This window comes from Spermophilus citellus, assembly GCF_964194105.1.
Source record: "Spermophilus citellus genome assembly, chromosome: 9".
NCBI lineage: Eukaryota > Metazoa > Chordata > Mammalia > Rodentia > Sciuridae > Spermophilus > Spermophilus citellus.
Genome location: NC_138191.1, coordinates 8,130,832 through 8,147,228, shown reverse-complemented (window position 1 = coordinate 8,147,228; position 16,397 = coordinate 8,130,832). Strand labels below are relative to the sequence as shown.

Below are 16,397 nucleotides of genomic sequence, written 5' to 3'. Positions count from 1 at the left end.
AGGTTGTGAGGGGAATGGGAAAATAAACAAGGAGAGAAATGAATTACAGTAGATGGGGTTGAGAGAGAAGATGGGAGGGGAGGGGAGGGGAGGGGGGATGGTAGGGGATAGGAAAGGTAGCAGAATACAACAGTTACTAATAGGGCATTATGTAAAATTGTGGATGTGTAACCGACATGATTCTGCAATCTGCATTTGGGGTAAAATTGGGAGTTCATAACCCACTTCAATCTAATGTATGAAATATGATATGTCAAGAGCTTTGTAATGTTGTGAACAACCAATAAAAAAATGAATTTAAAAAAAAAAGAAAATCTTTTTGTTGGGGATGCAAATCAAGTCAAGATGGCACCTGGCAGTTTGCCAGGAGGAGTGGTTTGTTAGGCAACGCCACTGAGCCATTAAGATGGTGGGGATTCCTTATTGGCTGATTGTTGTATCTGGATGATGCTAATTGAGTCAAGCTGTGTGTAATCGGGTATATATACTCCTGCTGCTCCGTAATAAAGCAGTTCCTGCTTCAACCTTCAAGTTGCTTGTCACCTCCCAGTTAATTTGCCCAGCCGGACTGCGGCAAATGGTGGCCCATACAGGGAAACTCCAGGATGCTCAGGGGTAAGTGACAAGGAAAGCTGCCCATCCCTAGAAATGGATAGGACAGGAGGAATGCTGCCTATCCCTAGAAATAGATAGGATGGGAGGAGGGCTGCTCTCCCCTGGAGAAGCAGATAGGGCGAGAGGATGGATGGCCATTTCAAGAAAAAAGAAAGATTGATACAGTGTGTTTTTGTTTTGTTTTGTCTTGGTGTGTTGTATTGTCTTTATTATGGAAGTATGGGATCAGAAGTTAGTAAAAATCAAACAGAAAGTGTGTTAAGTTAATTGCTAAAGGAAGGAGGCACCCCAGCAAAACCAAGAACAGTTAGGGCATACGTTGATAAAAGCCCAGGAACTCTAGTCAGAAAGAGGAAGAAAGTTCAGAAGAGGAAGGACTATCAGGGAAGGAGTTACAACAAAAGGCTGCTGATAACTGTTTTTCGTCACCAGAAGGTGCGTGAGGCAGCATGGCACAGCGGTCGCCGCATGGGCGAGCCGGTTGCAGAGCAGCAGGGACTTTCCAGCCGGCCCAGGGAGCAGGACGACACTGCTGCAAGCCCAAGCCTGGGCGCCCCAGTGGCAGTTCAAGTCCAGGACACTCCCCGGGCCATCTGAAGTTACCAGGGGACGGCAATAGGGAGAGAGAATGGCCTTCCAGTGCTGCCTGAGGAAAACAGCTTTTTTCAAATTGGTAAAATAATGAAATGAAAAATTTGTACATTTTAGCTTTGGATGGGAGCATAAAAATTTGCCAGCAAGGAGCCAGCAGGGAATCAGAGGGCTACCAAGGCTCAAGCCTTCTGAGCTTTATAAATGCAGGGTTAGCAATATCTCAAATCCATAACAGCTGAACTCCAGTTTTCATTTATGATGATAGCATTTACTTTCAGATGCTTTGGTATTTTACAGCTTTCACCACAGGTGCATCAGCTTACAGTTATTATCATTAAAAGTCCTGACCCAGTGATTGTCTGGAGTCGGGGGTCTGTTTGTGTGTTTCCACAGGGAGAACAGCAGCTGATTTGGATTCCAGAGAGACTAACTAAAGCGATTTCTATAGACCAAAAAGAAGATGATTTGGCTCAAATCCATAACAGCTGATATCCAGAACTCCAGTTTAGCTATCCTTACATCTTCAACAATGGTTCTTCCACACCTGGAGGCTAATGAATAATGAGCACCATTAAGGCCTATTTCAAATGTAAAAAACCTTGAGGCTTACTTGTGGGAATACATTCAAACCCATATGCAAGTTACAGGAAGAAGGATGAGATATCAAAAGAAGAGTCAAACCCAGGTAATAGCCAGGATGCTTTTTTCTATTTTATTTTTTGAGCTCATACAGACCTAGGTTAATATTTTTCTGATCAGTCCTATTTTTTTGATCAACTGTGGACTTTTTAAACATTGCAATGGAGATTTCACCTGTGAAAAACTATAAGGCCTCTACTATTGTGTTGTGTGTGCACACTTGTGTTATGTGTTGTATGTTATGTGTGCACACTTGTGTTATGTGTTGTATGTCTGTATGTGCATATGTCCATATATCATATATGAGGAGCACTCATGAAAAAATGGATCCAAATATTTTTTATTCACGTGATTTAAACAGTTTAATTTAAATTGGGTATTGTTTTAAAAAGTGAACAAAAAAGGAGGTTAACTCAAATTTAGGGCTGCAACACAGAAACCTGTGGAATTAAAATTTTGCCTGAAAAAGATATTTTTCATTAGCATTTACAGGTGGGCATTCCTAAAAATGTACACTCTGAGCAGCTCAGATAGCAGCTCAGGCAGGTCTGAAACAGGAAGTACAGGTTAGTGGCTGGAAGGCGGGACCAGAAGTCCTGTCTGAGAGACTGTGGAAGAACCAATAGGAAGCCCAGGAAAATGCAGGAGGCGGGACCAGGAAGCCCCCCCTGCAGACAGGCATCACCTGGTTACCAAGATGATGGAAACAGCATGGAGCCTCTTGCCCATTGTCGGGGCAAAAGTTCCCTGTGTTTTCCAAGCTGGTGGCATTTGGTTTTGTCTGCATTCCCCACCTGATCAGGATCCTATGGCGAGTAGCAGCTTGCCTTGTCTCTGTGACCTGTGGTTGCAGCTTGTGTCTGCTGGTATTTTGTACTTTCTTTTTTGTAGCATATGGGTGCTTTAATAGTGAGTTTTAGTGGCAGATGCCAGTGTTACTATCAGATCTTAAAGGAGTCTGCATTTAGGTCAGGTCATTTAAGGGTTAAAAGCACTGCTGGCCGTGGGACTAGTTACAGACTAGTTTAACATCACAGATTTTCCTTCTGTCTAATTCACTTACCTTCTACAATTCATCCCACAATACTCTGCAATCCTAAGCATGCTTAACTTCTGGATAGAACTTTCAACTCACTAAATTTTTAATATTTATACTGGAATCCCCGTATGGGCCACCATTTGTGGCTTTCTTTCCTGGCAACTTAAACACTCAGAACTTGTGCCCAGCCAGGGACGCCACTTGCTGGGTTCTTCATGACTAACACACTCAGGGTCACTCCAGGGGAACTGGGCTACATGAAATAACCACACAAGAGACAGAAATACCTTTTTCTTTGGGATTGCTGTGACAGCTCTTCTGACATTAAGGGTCCACAGAAAGAGAAAAAGAGAGTGGGCCCACACATGCCAACCCCTTTTATTGAGGAGAAACTATTCAAATGAGGCAAGGGGTCAGATTTCAGGGGGCTGAGTCTAGCTTCATGATGTCTGCTATCAGCAGGTTGACTGACATCTAGGAAGGCCACACCCAAGGGCCCAGTAAGAGAAAGGGACACACAAAATGTGTTTCCATAGAACATTCTATCCTAAACAGGGCAAGGGGTTATATTACAAAGAAACAGGTGAGCATAGCTCCTCCCATGGGAATGTAGAAAGGCACCCTCACAGAAGACACAGTCCCTCAAACCCAAGAAGGGCAGGGCTGTCTAGCAGCATAGCGTGATGCCACATCACCCTGCAGGGAAGTTAACTCAGTCATATGCGAGGTTGGTCTCCCACAACTAGGTTGCTCAGGCTGACCTCAAACTTGCAATCCTCCTGCCCTGATACCTGGTGTCACTGAGATCACAGCGTGCACCACAATGCCTGGTGAATATTTGCATTTTTATAAGATAGAAACAGTATTTGTGTGGGAGGTGACTGGAAAGAGGGAAGAGAACAAAGGCAGGGAGGCCAGTTGGGAGATGGCTGCAGTGACCCACTAGCGGGGATGGAGAATGGGCGGAGACAGAGCCAACCAATGGAGAGTGCTCTGGCCATTGGATGCACTTGATTCTACTTCCTCTTCTCACTGTTCTCACACTTGCTCCTCTGCCCAGGACTTCTGCTTCATGGGGAAGAATGTTGGTTTGTTTGTTGGCCTGGGAGATGTAGGACACAGAGGCTGGGTCACTCTCTGCATCTTCAACCTGGTTCTAGGACAGAGTTTGGTTTTGAAAATTTGACAGTTGTACTTCATATCAATTTATCCAAAACCATTTTACCAAGCCAGGCATGATAATGCACACCTATAATCCCAGCAACTCCAGAGGCTGAAGCAGGAAGATCACAAATCCAAGGGCAGCCTTGCAACTTAGTAAGGCCTCAAGCAACATAGCAAGACCTCATCTCAAAATAAAAAGGGCTGGGGAAGTGCCTCAGTGGTAAAGCACCCTGAGTTTAATCCCTGGTACCAAAAATTAAAATAAAGTCATTTTACTTCATGATCATTTCTAACCTTAGTCTCCTTTTCAATGGGTATTTTTTTTCCTTCATCTTTTCAATGTCCAGTTTGGGGTTTATCTCAGTCACAGAATTTTTAAATCAGTTCTTAAAACAGTCAATTAAAGACTTTTTAATATACCTTTATAATTCTAATAATCAATTTTACAGTATCTCATGACTGAAGAAAGTTTTTTTTTTAAAACTTTTGGGTGACTCCCAGTGCCAGTAAAAATGCCATTTCATGTGCATTTTGTATAAATGCTAAGAACTTCAGCTAGTTTTCCCTAAGATGTATCTTTGAATTTTAGTTTTTATTTTTAGGACATCAGAAGATGTCCTAAAAAGGAGCTAGTTTTTTTTTTTTTTTTTTGGTGAGGGGTCATCACTTGATTTAAGGCCAACTTACTTTAGCAACATGGCTGTTGGAAAGCCTGCTTGGGCATGGAACCCGACTCACCATGGACGCAGAGTCTAAAATCTTTCTTCTGGGATTTTCCCGTGTTGTATTTGATTTCCGCTACATATAGTCCACTCATTTCCATGGTGAGATTCGAAATACTCAAAATATACTTCTCAGTCAGGCAGAATCTGTGCTTGTATTTGTCTTCAAATTCATACCACTCTGGACCCGAGGGCTTCCAGGACACCAGGAGCTGCTGCTGCTCGGCCTCAGTATTCCACTTCCACTCTATCTCCCGGATGTCAGGGCTCAAAGTGTAGTTCAGGGGCAACTGAACAGATTCCCCCACGACCCTGTTCAAGGTGCAGGAAGGGCTGGGGTCTCTGACAGTCTGGAAACCTGCTAAAGGAGGAGCTGAGTTAGCAAAAGAAAACAGCATGTTGTATCTGCACTAGGATTTCATGTCACATGGATATTTGCAGAGAGGGAGCCAAAGCTTCAGAGGGGACTCGCTTGGGTGTTGATCTTGCCTAGAATGTGGCAGTTTTTATTCCAGCCACATGTCTGTCCCCCTCCTGAACTCTGGCTCTTTCCTTCTCTTGCTGAGGTGCAAAGACAACAAGCAGGGCGGAGCTTCTATTTCTACCCCTTGGAGCTTCTAATTTAATAAATGTGTTTCCTGGATGAGTAGTCTCAAAGTCTAGTCATTTGGTCCCTCAAAGATCTGTGGACACTTGCTAGTCTCTGATGCACATTTCCAATTAGTCCATTGATTTCTGTTGTTTGGAAGAATCTTGATAAACACTGTGGATAATGTGATGGAATAATGGTGGTTTGGAGGAGTTACGGGGTGGGAGTTACTCACCAAGATAGGCCTCTAGGAAGAGTCAATTACACAGGGTCCTGAAGGAGGACATGGAATGTTCTGGACAGAGGAAGAGTGTGCACAAAGGTTCCAATACAGAATCTAGCTTGACCTGTACATAGGATGGAAAGAATAACCATGGCTGGAGCAGACTGACTAAAGAAGGGATCTGAAGACCCGAGATTGAGAGGCAGGGAAGGTTTTATGAGGATCAGGAGTTTGGATTGATTATGAGCTCAATAGCAAAATATAAGATGGGCTTTATAGAGTGATATCACAAGATCCGCATTTTTAATGATCACTTCAGAATAGATACTCTAGGGATAATGATTTCCCAAGAGTGGGAAAGGGGGGGCATGGATAAAGCTCTGTGGCAGGCCACTGGACATCATGTGTGAGGCTCTAGGTTCAATCCCTGGCACCTCAAGAAAAGAAAAAATATGGAAACAGTGGGGAAGTGTTACAGTTAAAAGAACTTTTCAGTAGAGTAAGAGAAAAGTGGTGGCAGGGAAGGGGGAGAAGAAGAGGAATTCAGGGGAAAAAAATGCATCTGGACTATTGACTGTAAAATCATTCACATAATCTCTTATAATCTATTTAACTTCTCTAAAGTTGGGGAATATGGCCCCACTTTATTATTTGAGTTTAATTCTTTCTATGTCCTCTCTTTTTTTCTTAGTTTAGCTAAAGGTCTGCCAATTTTGTTGACATTTTCAAGGCACTAACTTGGGGATTCATGGATTCTTATGTCATTTATCTCTGCATTTATTTCTTTCCTTCTGCTGCTTTTGCCCCAAATGCCTTCAACTCCAGCTTCCAGCCTCACTCTGCCCTACCTCAGCACCAAGCCATCTCTACACCCTCAGGCTCCAGGCCTGCCCCAGCACCAAGCTGGCCCCAGTGGCCCCAGGCTTCAGTCCTGCCTCAGTGTCAGGCCACCCCAAGTCCCCAGACTCTGGGACATCATGGCAACCTCAGGACAACCCCTGCAGCCCCAGGATATAGACCTACTCCCATAGACCAAGCTTTCAGCCCAGTCAGTTCCAGGATGGTCCCTGAAAGACCCACAGACTCAATCTCCAGATCCACCCCAGAATCAAGCTGGCACCTTATGCTCAGAGCCAGGCATAGTCCAGGTCCTAGATTGACACCCTAAACATTCAGCCTCCATATCCACCTCTCCTCCTGGCCAGCCCCATTGACCCAAGCTCCTGACCAACCCTGCTATCTGACAACATCCCTAGCTCCTTCCCTACTTAAGTGCCAGCCCACCCTGGCAACCCTAGGTAATAGGCCAGTAACTACAGACCCAACCACCAGCATGCCCCAGCTCCAGGTTGTCTCCTACTATCCCAGACTCCGAGATGTCACCCACACAATCAGCCTCCAGACTGACCCCCACAGACCCAGGCTCCAGACCAGCCCATGTGCCTCCAAGTACCAGGTCAGCCTCACTAAGCCAAGGCCCAGACTGCTCCACTGCCCCCTCAACCAGAGATTCAAGGTCTAGGTCTACAGCAGTGTCAGGCCAGTCCCTGAGGACTCAGAATCCAGGTCTATCCCCATGGACCCAGCCACCAGTCCCTGTTCCAATGTCAGGTCAGCCCCTATACAACCAGGCTTCAGGACAGCTGCTACAGATATGGGCTTACAGACCTCCCCTGTGGACCCAGTCAATAGGTCCATCCCAAGGGATGCCAGCACAGGACAGCTCCCATAAACCCAGAATCCAGGCCTTCCCAAACCCCAAGCCCAACCTCATGAACCCAGGCATCAAGCCAGCCTGCTCAGAGACTCCAGCAGCCAATCCACACATAGGCCCCACCAGATGACCTGCCCAGACCTCTGGGACAGATTACTATTCCAGGGTTTTCCCTTCTGAAGCTAGTCTGTGAAAAACTGGACAACAAGCTTACTTCTTCAAATGTGAAGAATCCAACGCATGGCCACAATTATCATGAACAACAGCAAAGGGAATTAAGGGGAAAAATCAAAACACAAATAACATATCCTAAACAAATGGTCACTTACAAACTACCTAACAAATAATTAATCAACCTAAAGAACTTCACCGGAGCAGTCTGGGCCTTGACTTAGTGAGGATGACCTGGTACTTGGAGATTACACAGATTGCACACCTGTAATCCCAGAAACTCAGGAGGCTGAGGCAAGAGGATTGAAAGTTCAAAGCCAGCCTCAGCGACTTAGCAAGGTCCTGAGCAACTTAACAAGACCCTGTCTCAAAATAAAAAAAAAAAATGGCTGGGTATGTAGCTCAGTGGTTAAGCACCTCTGGGTTCTTCCTTGGTAGCAAGAGAGAAAGAGAGAGTGAGAGAGAGAATGCAGATAGATAGATAACTAACAAAATTTCAGAGGTTGAAAGAGATATAGAAACCATTAAAAAAAGGAAGGGAGAAAGTGAAAGAACCAAAAATTCTGGAACTAAAAAACTCAATGACTAAACTGAAAAACTCCATAGATAGCACCAACAAAAGACTCAATCAGTGAAGAAATAAGAAAGAACAAGAAAGATTGAAAACAAGTTATTTGAAATTACCTAGTCAGCCGAACAAAAAGACAAAAGAATAAAGAGAATCTACAGGAACTGTGAGATTACCACCAAGGAACTAATATATGCATTATGAGTACCCCAGAGGAACAAAGGAAAAAGAAAAGAGGAAAAGCTTATTTAAAGAAATAACTTTAATCAGTATATATTCAAAGGATTTTTAAATCAGCATACTACAGTGACACAGCAACATCAATATTTACAGCAGCACAATTCCCAAAAGCTAAGCTATGGAGCCAACCTAAGTGCCCTTCAACAGATGAATGGATAAAGAAAATGTGGTGTGTATACACAGTTGAGTATTAGCCATAAAGAAGAATGGCTTTATGATGTTTGCCAATAAATGGATGGATCTGGAAACTATCATGCTAACTAAACCAAACCAGTCCCAAAAAGCCAAAGGCTGAGTTTTCTCAGATATAACACACAATAAAGGGCAGAGGGATTTAAAAAAAGAATAGAAGTTCAATGGAGTAGACAAGGGGAATGAAGAGGGGAAAGGGAGGAAAGATGGGATCAGGAAAGACAGTGAAATGAATCTGACATAACATTCCTAGGAACTTATACCACAGTGAATCTCACCACTGTGTACATATACAAGAAATCAACTTTTAAAAAATAACTATGGGTAAGTGGCAGAACAATCAGTAGCATAGAGGGAAGGGAGGAGGGGAGCAGAAAGGGAAGGAGAATGAGAGGCACAGGAGACTGGATTAGAAAAGATATATTCCATGCTTTTATAATTATGCCAAAATGCAATCTATTGTTATATATAACTAAAAAGAACCAGTAAAAATGAAATTAAAACTAAGAAAAAGAAATAATGACAGAAAACTCCCAAATCTAGAGAGAAAATTGAACATCCAAAATCGTGAAGCCCAAAGAAATCCAAATAAGTTAAGTACAGATCCCCACTGACACATATTATAATTAAATTCTCAAAAGTCAAAACAAAAGAAAAATTGGAATGCAAGAGGAGAAAAGAAAACCATTACATAGAAAGGAAAATACATAAGAATACCCATAAGAATATATCTGTAAGAATATATTTTTTAGCAGAAATCTTGCAGGCCAGGAGAGACTAGAAGGATATATTCAAAGTATTGAAGGTGAGGGGACTACTGATCAAGGATACTATACCTAGCAAGTCTATGCTTCAGAAATAAGGAAGAAAAGGGGATAATCCAAGACAAACAAAGCTGTAGAAATTTGTCACCATTAGACATGCTTCACCAGAAATGCTAAAAGGAGTTCATCAAGTCGAAATGGAAAGATCCTAACATTAAAATATAAAACTCATCATAAGGGCAAAAACATAGTCAAATTCAGAATACTTTAATACTGTAATGTTAGTACATAAATCAGTTTTTACTGTAGAATTAAATTGAAAACTATTAAAAATAACTACAACAATTTCTTAGAGGAATCAATCAAAAGAAGGAGAGTGGCTGAATAGATAAATATACTAAATAAACTAAATTCAACTATATGCACCTGCAGGGGACTTGCTTTAGCTTTAAGGACATTTATAAGCTGAAAGTGAAGGGATGGAAAAGAGATATTCAGTGGAAATAGAAACTAAAAAGAGCAGGAATGGCTATACATATATCAAACAAATAGATTTACATCAAAAATTGTCATAAGGCATTATCATGTAATGAAAAGGGAACAATCCATCAAGAGTGCATAATAATTGTCAATATGTATCCAATATCAGAAAACTTAAATATAGATGGCTGTGGGTGTAGGTCAGCAGCAGAGCACCTTGCCTGGCATGTGTGAGGCCCTGGGTTCAATCCCCAGCACTGCAAAAAAAAAAAAAAAATTAAATCTAAATATGTGAAGCAAATGTTTACAAAACTGAAGGGAGAAATGGCAACACAATAATACTAAGTGACTTTACTCTTAATATTTCACTTTCAACAATGGATAGATCCATAAAGAATATCAGTAAGGACACAGTGGACTTGGACAACACTATGGACCAAATAAGCCGCTCTGAATGACCACGCTTTCCAGTCCTGAAGCACGAGGCTCTGACCATTCACTACATTTTGTGGTGACCTGGGCGTTGTCCCAGCAGTGGAATTTGGGTTGGCTGCAAACTAAAGCTAAGGGCCAAGAAACCACAGGACACAGGAAGTGATTTTAGAAAGTGGGGGTGGGTCAGCTCTTGGATCTTAGGGATGGAGCTTCCACATTGGAACGAGAGCAAGAGGCTGTGCTTGCTTTGTTTCTATGGAGATGAAGCCAGATTTAAAATTAGGCAGTCAGTGTAGTTAGGTAAATCGGGTCTAATATCAAGTGAAATCTAAAATGGAGGCCATGAGAATGAATTCCTGGAGAAATTGAGCAACTCTTGAAATGTTAATGAAGTCCCAAGAAAAGCCCTAGGCCCAAAGTCCATCCCAAAGAAATGTTAATGAACAGCCCCAGCAGATTTGAAGATAGCCCATCCCAAAAAAGTGTTAATGAAGTCCTTCCTGCCCAGATTACTTCTTTGGCCCACCTGTGTCCCACCCCTGGGCCTTCCAACCTACATTTCATCACTGAAATAACTATATAATGGAGAGACAACCCCACTTCCACGGATTCCACCTCTTGGGTCCCCTTCTACTTCTGGGAGAAGTCTTTTCTGCTGTCCTTTAATAAACTTCTAATTTCTACTCTGACCTTGCCTCAGCATGCTTCTCTGGTGGTATTCTTCAACGTTGGGGAAGCAAGGACTCATCACTGGTCAACAGCGGTAACATATTGGAAATTCCACTGAGATTCTACACCGAGGTAAGCACCTCTCCATGCACCCCATGTCTGTCTGAGGTGCATCTTTCTCTCTTTCTTTCTGGAGGGTGAAGTGGGCACCCAACGGCTACTTAAACGCAATTAGTGCAGCCGCCACTCTTCAAGACTCAGGTGAGAGGTTTCCTGGCCTAGGCAGCTCTCAATCACCTGTTCAATACAGAACAGGCACGTTGGGTTCTGTCAAAGCTGCTTCCAACTTTTCTGTCTGGGCCCGGAGAGCAATTGGCATGAGTACACAGTGTCCCGAATCCTGATCTGCCTCAGATGCGTGGAGGTGGAGGAAGGAGTTTGGAACAACTGCGGAATTTCAGTCTGGGCTACACTCAGACGTATTCCTAAGGTTCCTTTCTCTTGAGCCTCCTCCCGACAGCCCTCGGGGGTATCTAGGGTGATTGGTAGATGAATGGCACTGAGGGAAAGCCCCAATTACATTTGCTTCCATATGGGCTACGCAACACTCCCAACCTCGCATCCATTCCTCCTGGATGCTCCCCTTCCTTCGTTGGTCCAAAATGTTAGCAATTCAGGTTGTAGGACTGAGAGAAAGGCATGGGATAATTAGTATAATCTGCCCAGGTTCCCTAAGATGCATAGGTAACTTTCACTAGTCTGTTTTACTGCCCCAATGTTTAAAATGTGCTGTGTTCCCTTTAAGCTGCTAGAGAGGCATTTTTAGAATCAACTCCTCTGGTAATCTCTCTGATAGAAAGCACTACCTTACAACCAGTAGATTTCCCTTACCCTTAGGTGGTTCCTTTCGTCTACAGAGCAAAGGCAACAAAAGAGTGCATGATTCTCTTTTGCAATGGGTTTTTAGTGGCCAGGAGGAAAGCAGTAATGCCCTTAAGTCTGAATCCTCCCAGGGTCTCTGGCACAGGGCAAACTGAGACCCTAGGTGAGAGATGGGTTTTCTGGACCATTTAGGAAGCTCAAGCTTAGGGAGACATCCCTAATGAGAACAGTTTTCTCAGGCGCGGGCGCCTGAGTCCTGTTTTCTTCTCACTCAGATGGGAGCTTCTCTCTCCAATATGCCAGGTGCTCCACTAGCCTGTGTATTAAAAAATTGGGATAGATTTGACCCTCAGATACTCAAGAAAAAGCACCTCATTTTCTTCTGCCACCAGGTCTGGCCTCAATACAAACTTTATAATGGAGAAAACTGGCCACCAGAGGGAAATATCAATTTTAATACAATTTTACAGCTTGATAAAATTTACAAAAAAGGAAGGGAAATGGTGTGAGGTACCATATGTCCAGGTCTTCTTTGCCCTAATGGAAAATCCTAAATTATGCCAACAGTGTAAAGTAGACGTAGCTATGATATCTGGCATGAAGAGAGAAAATCTTGGGGACTCACTGAGGAAAAAGAATCAGGAGGACCCACAAAAATCTCCATCTGCTGGCCTCTCTGCATCTGCCCCAACAGGCAAACCAAATATATTACCTCTCCAGGAGATGCCAGGAGAAAAATTGGGGCTGATCAAAGTACATACCCCCTTCTCCCTTCAAGACCTAAGGCAGATAAAAACTGATTACTGGAAAGTTAGGAGACATGCCAGCGTGCCTGGAGTTGGACCTAACCAAAGGAGCTAATCCTGTAAGTAAAAGGAGAGAATGAGGGACTCCCAGCAGCTGCTGAAGCCATTTTGTTTTGGGGAACCTCCCTCATTTCTTCCCTGCACTGTAAGGATTGCTCCATCTCTGTCTACTTAAAAGGAAGGGGACAATGAATGCAGTAAAGTCACCACACCGAGACCCTTGATTTTACACCTATAGTTGCCCCTATGTGAGAACATCTGGTCCACTCGTGGGGAAATCTATGGTGCCACTGATATAGGAGTCATAATTAAATGGGAGTTAGAAACCTGGGGAGATTTTCTCTTATCTGGTCTGTTTTAAAGGTTATTATAAATTGTTTCTTGGGGATAATCTAGGCTAAATGTGTGTCTAAAAGATGATTTTTTATTGTAACAATCTAGTATCTGAATGAGTTTTTGAAGCATTGCATAACCTTGCAGTTAAAAGTTGGGTTTAGGTAATTGTTTAGTTTATGATTTCAGATAGTTCATGCCAGAGAACTTAAATACTTAGGATGGAAAATTTAAAAAACTCTACTTCCAAGTTGGCAAGTAACTCCCAAACATTTAGTTTTATTTTTTTTTTCATCAATTTTTAAACTGGGTAGCCTGGGAAGATTTCACTAGGTGTACCAGTGCATTAATTTGGGCAAGGATAGTAAATTATGATATGGTATCTGTTCCCCTCAGTGTATAAGATTTAGGAAAGGAAAGTGTTGGATTGGGACATTGGTCTGGCTTATTAAATGACATTGAATAGCAACAGTCTTGGAAAATTTTAAAGCTTAATTTTGGATATACATGGTAGTGTGTGGTTCTCTTCTGAATTTTTTTTTCAGGTGACTTAATGTAACTTAATACTACTTTGGGAACTTCAGAACAAAAATGTGGCTTAATGATCCTGAAGAAATTGCTTTTGATGGTAGTTTTATATTAAGTAAGATCCTATTTTCAGTTTTGTGTGAGCAAGTTTTTCTAGTGTAGAAAGATATAAAGATATAAAATTTTGTGAATTGTATCTTAAACTTGTATTATATTCTTCAACATCCAAACCTAAAAATTGTGACTTATGGTTAAAATGCCTTAGGCATGAGGTTTCTACTCAGAATTCCAGTTTTCTCAGTTCCTTCCAGACCTCAGCCAGGACTTGAGTTGAAATGCAAATAGAAGAAGCCTGGGAGCTCAGTAGGAGACTGATCTGAGGCCCAAGGGGAAAAAAAGTAAAAGTGTCTTTTTACAGGAACTCAAACTAGACCAAATCAAAAAGTAAATTGTATGGCATTTACTAATTACTGGCTGGTCATTTTTTTTCTAGGACTCTTGCTTTTTCTTAGATTCTGGTGTTTTTTTGTTTTGTTTTGTTTTGTTTTGTTTTTGTTTTTTTTTTTTTTTGAGCTCATGATTTTGATCCTACAGACCTAGGTTAATTTTTTTCTGATCAGTTCTATTTTTGATCAACTAGAGTTTTTTAAACATTGCAATGGAGATTTCACCTGAGAAAAGCTACAAGGCCTTTACTATTGTGTTATGTCTGCACACTTGTGTTATGTGTTGTATGTCTGTATGTGTGTATGTCCATATATCATGCAGTGATATGACAATTGACAGATATATGAGGAGCTTCATGAAATTAAAAAAAAATGGATCCAAATATCTTTGATTCACGTGATTCAAATGGTTCAATTTAAATTGGGTAAGCAGATGAAAGTAAAGATGTCTTTAAAATTAAGCTTATATGTTTTTCTAGGTGTTCAAAAAAAAACTAATAAAATGTTGATGCCTATGAAATAATCTGCCTAAATTCAGAAATTTACAAGGATTGTTTCAAAATGTGAACAGAAGAAGGAGGTTAACAAATGGAAAAGAGAAATTAAAGGTTCTAGGTATGGATTTAATAAAAGGAAAATGGGTTTCTGGATAAGAGGGTCTATGTGATTTAGTAAATAAGAGGGTTTTTAGTAAGTGATAAAGAAGCTCTGTGTAAGTTGGTTATATGTGTAAAAGTTTTTTGAACAAGTAATCTTAAAGAAAGTAAATAGCTGGTTAAACAAAAACTGTTGTTTTAGAGAATTGTGCTATGTTATTTCTTTAAAAACTAAATTTGGTTAATATAAAAACATCAATGTAATTGTGGTGCTATTAATGTGTTCATATCTTCCAGGTATACAAGTTTGTAAGGTAGAAGCTTTAAAAGAGCATATGGTAATTTTAGGCTTAAAAGAAAACATGTTGGATATTTATTTATATCATTTGTGTTCTATAATTGGACTTGTTATCAATAAGTTATGTAAAGTTCTATGTTACTTTTTACACTAAGATATAATTTAAATGTATTTTTAAGTTAATGAGAGCCTAATCTGTGTAAAGGTTGATATTCTAAAACACAAAAGTACTTTGCTATTTTTCTACAAAAGGTTAAAAGCTTTCAGCCTTCCTTTAATTCATGTTTTAGGTGTGATTATTATATTGTGTTAGCTAATATTCATGTGAACTTGAGCAACAATTTATGTAGGCTTTATAAAATAATGTCTAAAAAACAAAGATCAGCTTCAGAACTATAGTACTTAAGATTTATGAAGAACCCCGCCTTTCCTGAGATAAGGCTCTGTGTCCCATCTCACAACATGTAAAAATGACTATGAAAAAAGCAGGTCAAATTTCAATACATTTAAAGTTGTGTCCAAAAGTTGGTTTTTGTCAAGATTACTAGGATCTCAAACAGGGGATTATAATGTATAACTCTGCCAAAATTCAAGGTAGCTATTACTCTTGATAATTTTATTTTGTAGTTTTCTTATAAATGGTCTAAAGATTGCCTGTTAATGTTTTGCAGAGGTACTGCTTTAAGAACACACAACCTGGGTTGATTTAAGATAATGAGTTATCACATACAGGATAGAGAGATAGACATTAAAGCCCAGTACTCTTAATATAAGGCTGTTGAAATTGATTTGCTGGATTTTTAAGATTAAGTTTTTAAATTAAAGTTAAATTAAAAGGGCCAAGAAAACCAATGTTTGGCTCTTGCCCTCTGAGTCAGTCTGAATCCAGGGAGCAGGGGACTTCTCTAAAGAGCTTTGCAACTCTGGGCCACATAACCTCCTGATCAGGGAGATTAATGAGACCACTGGACAATCAGTGCATTTGCTGTGAAGAGGAGGGTCAGCAGAGAGGGGAGACATCCCTGACGCTTCCAAGGGAAGCCACATGGTCAAGCAAAGCCTGGACCCATCCTAGCACAAAGGGCACTCGTGGAACTGAGAAGCTGTTGTAAAGTTCCCCCAGGACTCCCAGGGAAACTCAGCTGACTGTTAACAATAGATAGAAACAAAAGTCAGTTTGACTGCTTCATCTTAAACACCTAGCAAAGACAGTTAAAACCAAAACACAGCCATTCCTGGGCATTTTAAATAATAATAATAGTTAAATGTAACTTCCAAAAATAAGTAAATTGGAGGCTACAAAAGATTCTTGGGCAGAAATGCCTAATAACTATCAAAAGGAACTGCCAGAGTAGTTTTTAATTTAAGGCCTACAGCTATTTCTAACCTACACAGGTAGGCATGGTGTTTGCTAGTATGGCAAATGGCCATATATACAAATGCCCAACAGTTATATGAAAATGGCTCAGCATTACCTACTGCAGGGAAATGCAAATTAAAACCACATGAGACATTGCCTCATTTCTTTTGGATGACTTTCCAAATGATAAGAGACAGCAAGCGTCAGTGAGGATGTACAGAAAAGAAACCCTTTGTACACTGTTGGTGGAAATGCAAATTAGAACAGCCGTTATGGAAAACAATATGGAATTTGCTCAAATATGAAATAAAGAACTACCCTATGTCCCAT

General features: G+C 41.1%; 1 protein-coding gene across 1 annotated transcript in view; it reads right to left on the bottom strand.

Moving 5' to 3' along the window:
* The window catches only part of LOC308655423 (CD48 antigen-like), a 203,851-nt gene that overhangs the window by 170,979 nt on the left and 16,475 nt on the right, over nucleotides 1-16,397 (bottom strand). The window contains exon 2 of the mRNA XM_081305549.1: nucleotides 4,790-5,134. Coding sequence (XP_081161675.1) covers nucleotides 4,790-5,134 — 345 coding nt within the window. The remainder of the gene's footprint in view (nucleotides 1-4,789; nucleotides 5,135-16,397) is intronic.